Source organism: Passer domesticus, chromosome 14, assembly GCF_036417665.1.
Source record: "Passer domesticus isolate bPasDom1 chromosome 14, bPasDom1.hap1, whole genome shotgun sequence".
Classification (NCBI taxonomy): Eukaryota; Metazoa; Chordata; class Aves; order Passeriformes; family Passeridae; genus Passer; species Passer domesticus.
Genome location: NC_087487.1, coordinates 19447077 through 19457176, shown reverse-complemented (window position 1 = coordinate 19457176; position 10100 = coordinate 19447077). Strand labels below are relative to the sequence as shown.

At 53.3% G+C, this 10100-nt stretch overlaps 1 protein-coding gene across 1 annotated transcript; it reads right to left on the bottom strand.

Annotated features, from left to right (window-relative positions):
- Positions 1-321: 321 nt before the first annotated feature.
- Positions 322-6804, bottom strand: CORO2B (coronin 2B). Its single transcript, XM_064388817.1, has 10 exons — positions 6502-6804; positions 5477-5626; positions 4507-4671; positions 3883-3999; positions 3527-3631; positions 3047-3143; positions 2707-2819; positions 2156-2246; positions 1931-2070; positions 322-1509 (listed from the first exon to the last, which is right to left on the bottom strand). Exons 1-10 carry the CDS (start codon positions 6787-6789, stop codon positions 1378-1380), a joined length of 1398 nt encoding a protein of 465 aa, XP_064244887.1. The 5' UTR covers positions 6790-6804; the 3' UTR covers positions 322-1377.
- Positions 6805-10100: the final 3296 nt, after the last annotated feature.

The window sequence follows — 10100 nt, the reverse complement described above, 5'->3', positions numbered from 1 at the left end:
CCTGGAATGTTTTCCCTTGGGAATGGGGGGTTCTGGGGGGTTTTCCCAGGAAAACTGGAGCCTTTCTCCTGGAAAATCCTCTCTGGTCTTGCCAGGCTGGGAGCAAGGAGCTCCTGGATCCCAGGGAAGGGCCAGCGCTCCGTGTTTTCCTCCCTCTGGAATTGGATCCTGGAAATGTTGGGATGTTGGAATGAGGATCCATGCTGGATTCCAGGATCCATCTTCGGCTTCTCCCCATTCCCTGGTCTGGGGGAGCACATCCAAGAATTTTCCTTGGGATCCCCCCAGCCCCTGGATGGAGAAGGAAAGGCAGGAACACGGTTCTGGTATTCTGAAAAGATTTTATTCCATCACTATCCCGTGGGAGCATAAATAATCGGGAATGACAGCACATGGAACGCAGCAGGGACCGCGGGACACGGACGGGACAGACCCGCGCTGGGAACGCCGGGAGCTCCAGCAGCTCGGATTGAGTGGGAATTGGGATCTCCAGGAAAAACCAATGGGATTTGGTGGCATTCCCTGTGCTCCGGGCAAATCCCGTCAAGCCTGGGATTGTCCAAAGTGCTGAGCCTGGCAAGCTCCAGGTGCATCCCTCGGGATCCATCCTCAGGATCCATTCCTTGGGCTCCATCCATGGGGCAGCACCCCCAGGAACATCCCAGGATCCCACCACGGGAAGGATCCCAAATTTCCCCCATGGAATGATCCCAGATTCTCACCCTGGGAAAGGGGACTGGGACAGATCCCAGGCTCCAGCTGCAGGAAGAATCCCAGGTTCCCACTACAGGAAGGATCCCGAGTTACAATAATGGGAATGATCCCAGTTTCCCACCACAGCAAGGATCCCAGGATCCCACCGTGGGAAGAGTCCTGGGCACCCAACATGGGAAAGGATCATGGGAAGGATCCCGGGATCCCACCGTGGAAATGACCCAGTTTCCCACCACAGCAAGGATCCCGTCCTGCTCCCATGGGAATGATCCCAGCTTCCCAGCACGGGAAGGATCCCGGATTCCCACATGGAAACCCCCTTTGACGATCAAGCCCTTCCCACTTCCCGCCCCTTTTCCAGTTCCGCTCCCACTGTCACATTTTTGCATAGGAAAAAAAATTAATAGCAAGGAAGCTTCGCGCTTTGCCGGGAATCTGCCCCGGGCTGGCTCATCCCAACGGACAGGACACGGCTCCGACTTACTGGGAGCCTCCAGGCTTTCCCAGGAATCAGGTTAGAGCGGGATTAGTGCCGGACAAGACACGCAGGACGTGATTCCAGGCTCTCGGCAGCCGCGGACTCCGGAATTGTGTTCTGGGTGAGTGGATCCAAGGAATTCAGGAGTAGAAACAAAGGAATTTCTTTAGAAAACGTCCCTGGAGTCAATTGTTCTTGGGACTGTTCAGGAAGTTCTTTAACTCCAGCTGCAGCTGCCGGATCCGAATGTCCTTCTGCGAGAGCTCGTCCTTCAGCCGCCGGATCTCGTCCTGCTGCCGGAAGAACATCCGCAGCAGCTGGAAAACAAGGATGGAGATGAAGGGGTGGAGCTGCTGGGATCACATCAGCTCATCCCAGGATTTTGCCAGATCCATGATGGGAATGGGCCATAACTTGGCTGATTTTGGGGACAAGGGATGGATTTGAACTGAAGGATGGGAGATTTTGATGGGATTTTGGGAAGGAATTCCTAGCGAAGCTGTGGCTGCCCTTGGATCCCTGGAAGTGTCCAAGGCCACATTGGAGCAGCCTGGGATAGTGGATGGTGTCCCTGGGAAAGGTGTCCAGCATGGGAAAGGGTCATGGGCTGGATCCCCGGCTCCCATCCCTGGAGGGATCCCACACTCCTGCCTCTGTTGGGATGGAGACTGGCAGCACAGTGCCTTTCCAGGTTCATCCCCAGATCCCATTCCCATTCCCATTCCAGGGCCACCCCACCTCGTTCTCCGTGCGGGGAGGGACGTTCTCCAGGAGGTCAATCCCGTTGACCACCACGCTTTTCTTCTCCCTCACTGGCGCCTTGAAGACAATCTTGGAATTCCTCTTGTATCCCTCCTTCAGCGACACCAGGATGGGATCTGCAGAGAGCCGTCGGATCAGCGGGATGTGGTGGCCCTTTCCCACATCCCGGATGTTTTTGGGATGCCCCCCGGGTGGGTTTACCTCTGTTGACCCCACTGAGCCACTCGTCCGGGGTCAGGGCCGGCTCCGTCCCCGGAGTCATGGGATAAATGTCTTCCTGGTACGTTTCCGACTGGGAAAACAGGAAGAGAAGAGCAATGGGATCTGGAAATCCGCTCCCTGGGAATTGAGGAATAATTCCCTCCCCCACAGAGGGAATAAACACCCGGATCGTTGGGAAACTCTGGACACAGGGAGGAAATTTGGGAAGTGCTGGCTGGAGCAGAGAACCTGTGATCATGTCCTCCACCCAGCCCTGACCAGCAGCTGGATTTGCTTCCCAGAAAACCCCAATCCAAGAGATATTTTCCCCAAAATTTTCAAAACTCAAGTGAGACCAACCCATGGGAGAAACATTCCCTAAAAACATTCCTGTTTTGTGGTTGAAATTCCATCGGATGAGTAAGGATGGAGAGCTCCAGGGATGGTGGGAACAGAGCCATGCGTGGGATTGGCCAAAGTTGGGCATGTCCATGGCTCTGGAGCCACCCAGACATTCCAGATCACGCTCATTCCCACATTCCAGGTCTCACCCGCCTCGGGACGATCATGGAGATGGGCTCGATGAGCCCCTTGAGGGTGATGAGTTTGTAGAAACGGAAAACTTCGCAGGCGGAGACGTCCAGGCCGTGCTTCGGCATCACCCCTGCGGAGAGCACCGGGATCAGCCTCCACACAATTCCCACCATGGAAAATCCCAAACCGGAGAGGCACTGGGATCACCCATCCATGCAATTCCAGCTTGGAAAATCCCAATCCAAACCTAACCCAAACCCATTCCAAACTCTTTTCCTCGTGCCATTCAATCCAGCACCTTCCCCATCCCCCTTTTCCGTGCTCTGGGAAGCGGAGCAGCAGCACCTCCACCCTTACCCAGTCCTTTCTGCGGAGCTGGCGAGCGGAATTCCATGAGATAACTCAGGTAGGGCTTTTCCGAGCCAATCTCGTAGTACCGGATGTTGCCGTCACCCTGGAGCAGCAGGGAAGAGGGATGGGAATGGATTTGGAAATGAGAAGGTGGAAAAAAGCAGGATTAGGAGCATTTAGGAGGCGGGAATGGAGGGGATATTGGGGAGGAATTGTTCCCTGCAAGAGTGGGGAGGGGCTGGGATGGAATTCCCAGAGAAGCTGTGGCTCCTTTGGATCACTGGAATATCCTGGGTTGGACAGGACTTGGAGCAGCCTGGGATGATCGAATGTGTCCCATAGCAGGGACATCCATGGAACTGGATGAGTTGGAAGCTCCCTTTCCATACGAACCATTCCAGGATCCGAATTCCAGCCCCAATCCCTTGGGGAATGCTGGGAGATTTTTCTGGGAACGGCACACCCGGATGCTCCGTGCATCCCTACCTTCCCAGCCAGGTACAGCATGTGGGTGTCAGCGTCGTAGAACGGGAAGAGGAGCCCCGAGAGCCCATCGATCTCCTCCTCGATCAAAGGCATGGATAAATCTTCCTGGAAAACAGGAAAATCCCCGTGTTAGCCGTGTCCTGATGGCAGTGCTGAACGGGGATCCCAGCAGGCATGGAGAAGGAATTCCAGCAGGGATGGAGCAGGGATCTGGGCAGGGATGGAGAGGGATCCTGGTGGGCATGGAGCAGGAATTCCAGCATGGATGGAGCAGAATTCCAGTAGGAACAGAGCAGGATCCTGGCAGGGATGGAGCTGGAATTCCAGCAGGGACAGAGGGGGATCCCAGCACCCACCTGGTCCCAGAGGGCGATCTGCCGGGTGTTCCAGCGGGACACGCCCGTGGTCAGAAGCCGTTTGGTGCTTCCCAGGAAAACCACGCGGTTGACGCGATGGTTCTTGCAGCTGGCCTCCTGCAAGACAGGAGTGAGCTCTGGAATTCCCCTTGGATCCAGCTCTCATCCCAGGAAAGCCCTTTCCTTGCTCCCCTAGCCTCATCCTGTGGAAATTCCAGCTCTGTCCTTCGGCACCTGCCCTAGTGCAAGCAGAAAATTCCCATTTTCCCGAGGATCAGGGAGAACCCACTGTCCTCCTCCAAACCTCCTGCACCTTCCCCTTTATTCCCCAACATTTTCCACAAATCCTTAATTAAGAACGGAATCAAAGTCTCCAACTCTGGACCTTCCCCTGCGTCTTCCTTTTATTCCCAACATTTTCCACAAATCCTTAATTAACAATGGAATCAAACTCCTCTGCTTGGGATGAGTCCAAGCCCTCCCCACCATCTCCACAGCCAGGCTGGCACCCGCATTCCACCGCATGGAAAACGTCCCGCTGGGAGCGCCTACAGCACTCGATGGATATTTTCCGACATTCCATAGGACCCTTCACTGAAATCCCATTCCAAGCGCCCATCCCACCTGCAGGACCCTCCCGGAGCGCGGCTCCACCACGCGCAGCTTCTTGTCCTTGCAGGTGGTGGCCAGGAGGCTGCCGTCGGTGTTGAAGGACATGCAGAGGATCACGTCCGTGTGGCAGTCGATCATCTTCACCGGCTCGCCGATGTCCAGGTTCCAGATCAGCACTGCGGGAACAGCCTTTGGAGCAACCCGGGACGGTGGGAGGTGTTCCTGGTCTGTGGAAGCTGCTCCGGCTCCATGGAATGTCTCCCTGGCTTATGGAAGCTGTTCCTGGTCTATGGAAGCTCTCCTTGATATATGGAAGTTGTTCCTGGCCTATGGAAGGTGTTCCTGGTCTGTGGAAGCTGTTCCTTGTTTTTTGGAAGCTGTTCCTGGTCTATGGAAGCAGTCCCTGATATGTGGAAGTTGTTCCTGGTCTATGGAAGCTGTTCATGGTCTATGGAATGTTTCCCTGATCCATAGAATGTCTCCCTGGTCCATGGAATGTCTCCCCAGTCTATGGAAGTTCTCCCTGATCTGTGGAAGCTGTTCCTGGTCTGTGGAAGCTGTTCCTGGTCCATGGAATGTCTCCTTGATCTACGGAATGTCTCCCTGATCCAAGGAATGTCTCCCTGGCCTATGGAAGCCATTTCTGGTCTCTGGAATGTCTCCCTGGTCTCTGCAATGTCTCCCTGGCCTATGGAAGCTCTCCCCTTATCTGTGGAAACTGTTCTTGAACTGTGGAAGCTGTTCCTGGTTTTTGGAAGCTGTTCCTGGTCCATGGAATGTCTCCCTGGTCATGGAAGCTGTTCCTGGTCCATGAAATGTCTCCCTGGCCTATGGAAAGCACGGAACAAGATGAGCTTTGAGCTCCTTCCAACCCAAACCATTCCAGCGTTCCACAACCCCCCTCTGGCCACCCACAGGTGACTCCCAGCCGTGCCAAAATCCGGGAAAGCCCATTGGAACGGCATTCCCCAGGAAGCCCGACCTTGTAGTCGTAGCCGGCGCTGAAGAGGATGTTGTTGGTGGTCGGGTGCCACTCCACGAGCCCGACGCGGCGGCTGTGTCCGTACAGCTCCAGCACCGCCTCCGTCATGTTCCGCTTCAGTCCACCCTCCGGAATCTCCCAGATCCGCACCTGGAATGGGGTTTGGAGCACCTCAACTCCTGCCCCTGAATTCCTGTCTTGCCCAGGAATTCCAGGATCAGCCCTGCTGTTGATTGTCCCTCAAGGATGAACAAGGAATCCTTGGGATCCCTTGGGAAAAATCCAGCCAGGGTAGATCCACACCTGGAATGGGGTTTGGAGCATCCCTGGCCTTCAAAGTTCCTTCCCAAAAAAAAAAGCTTTCAGGAATTCCAGGATCAGCCCTCGCTGCTGTGATTGTTCCTCAAGGATAAATAAGGAATCCTTGGGATCCCTTGGGAAAATTCCAGCCAGGGTAGATGGTGTTATCCAGGCAGGGCGTTGGAATCCTCATCCTGAATTCCCAGGACTCCCAGTCCTTCCTTGTCCCAAGACCCCAAATCTGACCCTACAGACTCCACATTTGGGGATCCTTTGGGATAAAGACTCCCAGATTTTCCAGGTTAGTTGCTCTAACAAACACTGGGTTTTCCCCAGGATTTTAGCTCCTCTTTTCCATTGTCTCCCTGGAGATTTCTGATCTGAACCTTCCCTGGGACCTCCCTTGGCTGCCCCCCTCCTGTCAGGGACTTGTGGAGAGCCTGGAATTCCCTCCAGATCCTGTTTTTCTCCGGGCTGAGCATTCCCAGCTCCCTCAGCTGCCCCTCGTGGGAATTACCCTCTGGATCCTCCAGATTTGTGTCCAGAAAACAAAGAACAGAGGGAATTCTGGCCCAGAAGTCAGGCTGGGCACGATTTGGGATTGGCTTTGATCTCCTGTCCCTCAGCATTCCCAAAACAAATGCCATGGAAAATATCAAAATAGGGAATCAATGGATAGGGAGGATGGATGGGTCTGGGAATTGCATCCCGGAATTCCGGCTCACCGAGGTGTCCTCGGAGCAGGAGGCGATGATGTTATCAATGAAGGGGTTCCACTTGATGTCCAGCACATTTCCCTGGTGACCACAAACTTTGGGATAGTTCGGCTCGATCCGGCCGGTCTGCAGTGGAAAAGCAAGGAAAACATCGGAAAAAAAAAAATCAAATTTCGGGAGAAATTGGTGTTTCCAGTGATGGGAAATTGTTGGAGAAGGGAGATTCGGCTCGGTCTGGGATGGGCCAAGCCAGGGATTTGGTTTATCCAATATTCCCAGTATTCCCAGCTGATCCATGGATGGGAAGGGGTTTCTCCAGACTCCATGGAGAAGGGAAAGGACAGCCGGGAGCTCAGTGGGAATTCATGGAATCATGGAATATTGGGGGTTGGAAAAGTGCTCCAAGGTCGTGGAGTCCAACCATTCCCAGCACTGATCCTTGTCCCCAAGGGCCACACCCACAGGGATTTTCAGTCCCTCTGGGAATGGGGACAGGGTTGGAAAACCCTTTCTGTGAGGGAGTTTTCCCAATATCCAAACGTCTCCTTTCAGGATCCAAATCCATGGGCGAAAGCACTGGGAGAGATTCCAGAGGCTCCAAATCCCTTCAGCTGTTGGATCCTGTGTGAGTCCCAGAATCCCAGAACAATTTGGGTGGGAAGATCTTCCAAGAGATCCATTCCCAATCTCTGCCATGGCCCAGGATCACTTTCCTTATCCCAGGTTGCTCCAAGCTCATCCAGCTGAGCTTGGAGCAACCTGGGAGCTGGAGCATTTGGAATTTCCCTCCCAAATTTTGGATTTCCTTCCCAAACTTCGGAATCACCAAGATTCTCCTCCTGGGAACAAGCCCCAGATTCTGGGATCACACAACTGCTAATCCTCAATCCGTGACCCCACAGGATGGAATCCTTCCATGCGGAATTTCCAAAGCTTTTACGGAGCCTCCTGGGAAGATTCCCACCGGTTGGGAACCTTTTCCATTCCCAAGGAAGCTCCGTGTCCAGATGCCACCCCGGTGTCCTTCCCTGCTCCGTGCTGGCTCCGTGCCGGAGCGGCGCTCGGAGCGTGCGGAATAACTGGGTCAGCTCGGCACAGCCGCTGAATATTTCATGGATTTTCCTTCCCAACTTTTCCCGTGCAGAGCTCCCGGCTCCGTTTATTGGGAACAAAGGAACGTGCTGGGAATTCTGCCCTCGGCAGCTCCAGGAAGTCGGATCAGGGCCAGGAACGGCTCCAGAGCTGTCGCTCCCAAGGTTTCTTGGGATTCATTTCCTCCCTCGAGCTGCAGGGAGGAGTCTGGGAAGGAAAATTCCCAAAGATGAGACAGAGAAGGAAAAGGAAACACGGGAATGTCAGTGATTCCTTAGTTCTGCCTCCCAGTGAATTCCTGGGATGCAATTCCCAGTTTCATCTTTGTTATATGAAAAATTCCTGCCTCCATTGATTATCCAAAGGCTCGGCTTATCCCACTTTTCCCGAATTTCTGATTTGCATTTCCAGGACTTTATTCACACCCTGTCCACAGCAGAAATTCCCACAGAAACTGCATCATTCCAGGTGAATGGAATTTGTAACAGCACAAACTCAAATTCCACCTCTTTTACTCTGAGGAATCAGCTGAGTAAATGCCTTTTCCAAAAAGATTTGACGGATTTGCCCAAAATTTATCAGGATTTTAAGAGGACAACACCGAGTTTGGTTTTTTGGGATCGTTTTTTCCCAAGAAATCCGGAATTTTGATTCAAATTGGTTGCGCACAGTGGGAAAAGGACAAGGAATGTGCCATTCCCAGGGCACCTGGAAAAGGCAAAGGAAAAATAAAGGCAATAAAAGGGAAAAATCCCTAAAAAATCCAGGATTCCGGCTGCGTTTATCCCGTTTTTCAGCGGGACCTTGCCGGCAGGCGGAGTTAATCCAAGGTGAATCCTAATCCCTGGATCCCTGATCCCCGGCTGAGGGAAGCTCGGTGACCCAGATTCCGGCCCCGCAGGGACAGCCTGGAGCTCTCCCGGCTCCGGCAGCTCCGAGGTTTTCCACAGAAAAGGCTGGAAGGAGGAAATCTTCCAGCAGCTCCTGCCCCTCCCTTTGCTGCAGTGCTTGGAAAAGGGAAAATCCTTTGGGTTATGTTGGGAAGAGGGAAAATTATTTGGAAAAATAGTGAATTTTGGGGACTGGGGCGGGGGAGAGGGAATTCTGTCCCTGGGAGTGGTTGGAATAGCAGCAGGGAGAGGGATGGAAACCCTCTGGATTTTGGAATCAGGGAATGGGATTGAGGAATCTCCTGAGGATCTGTGCAGAGAATCCCAGGAATTCCAGTGGACTCAGGGATGGCCCTGGTTTGAGAGGGATGGAATTTCCCCTCCCTGATGGAAATCCAGGATGAATTTTCCGTTGGATCCATCAGCACCAAATCCAATGGATGGGAAAAATCCCTAATTCCCATCCTTGGAGCAGCACAGTTCTGCCCTGGCCACGGCTGAATTCCACTTTTCCCAGAAATCCATCCAGCAGGAAATCTTGGATAAATTATTTCAATATCTGAAATTCCCAAACCTGCTTTTCCCTTGGAAAATACAAACCAGGAGCACTTCTGAACCCTCTTATCCCCGGAAAGCTCCACAAATGTGGAAAAATCCTTTCATTCCACTCCATCCTTCAATCCCACATGGAAAACCTCAGGGATGGGTGCAGCATCCATCCAGCAGCACCTCTGGATCCCATTCCCAGATGGAAGATCCAATTCCCAGAAGGAAAATCCCATTCCTGGATGGAAACTCCCAAGGGAGCATGAAAGGGAAGCTGGGGAGGTTTGGGAATTCCATGCCCTGTCCTACCCCAAATGCAGCCCTTTCCCATCCAATTCCAGCCTTTTCCCCATCCCAAATCCAGCCATTCCCACATCCCGGCAGTGACGGGAGCAGGAGTTTGGATTTCAGCTTCCTCCGGATAAACAGAGGCTGCCCCTTCCCGCTGCCACTCCCGTCAGGAGAGAACATCGTGTGCCTCTGGAAAACAACTCCTCATTCCCAGCGGGATCAAAAATCCCTCAGCTTCCGTGGAAGTGACTCCCCGCAAAGGGATCCATGGTGATCCCAACAAAATCCTGATCCCAAATCCCTCTCCAGGTTTCCCAGATCTCCTTTAGGCCTGCAAGGGGCTCTGGGGATTCCCTGGATCCTTCCATTTTCCCGGGGAACATTCCCAGCCTGGCTCCAGGAGAACGGATGGGATGTGACAGCACTGAGCTGCTTCCTGGTGGAATTGCAGCATCCAAGGATTTTGTTCCCTGACTCAAAAGAAAGGAATATTTTCCATCAAGGATCAAATCCTCAAGGCCAGGTTGGAGAGAGCTTGGAGCATCCTGGGATGGTGGGAATTGTCCCTGTCCCATCCCAAATCCAGCCTCTCTCTTATCCAAATCCAGCCTTTTTCCCATCCCAAATCCAGCCCTGTCCTGTCCATGGAATGGGACGAGCTTTAAGGTCCTTTCCAACCCAAACCATTCCAGGATTCCGGGATTCTCCCATTCCTGTGGAGCCAATCCTGCTCTTCCCGATCCTTCGCCCACTCCCTTGGGATATTTTTATCCTGGTGCTGGGGACAGG

Excerpts from the sequence above, each read along its gene's own strand:
- CORO2B (XM_064388817.1), bottom strand. The coding sequence starts at position 6,789 with ATGGATCAGCTGGGAATACTGGGAATATTGGATAAACCAAATCCCTGG. Across the intron at positions 4,000-4,506 it reads GCTCCGGGAGGGTCCTGCAG|GAGGCCAGCTGCAAGAACCA; the intron begins GTGGGATGGGCG and ends CCTGTCTTGCAG. Across the intron at positions 3,144-3,526 it reads TGCTGTACCTGGCTGGGAAG|GGTGACGGCAACATCCGGTA; the intron begins GTAGGGATGCAC and ends CTGCTGCTCCAG.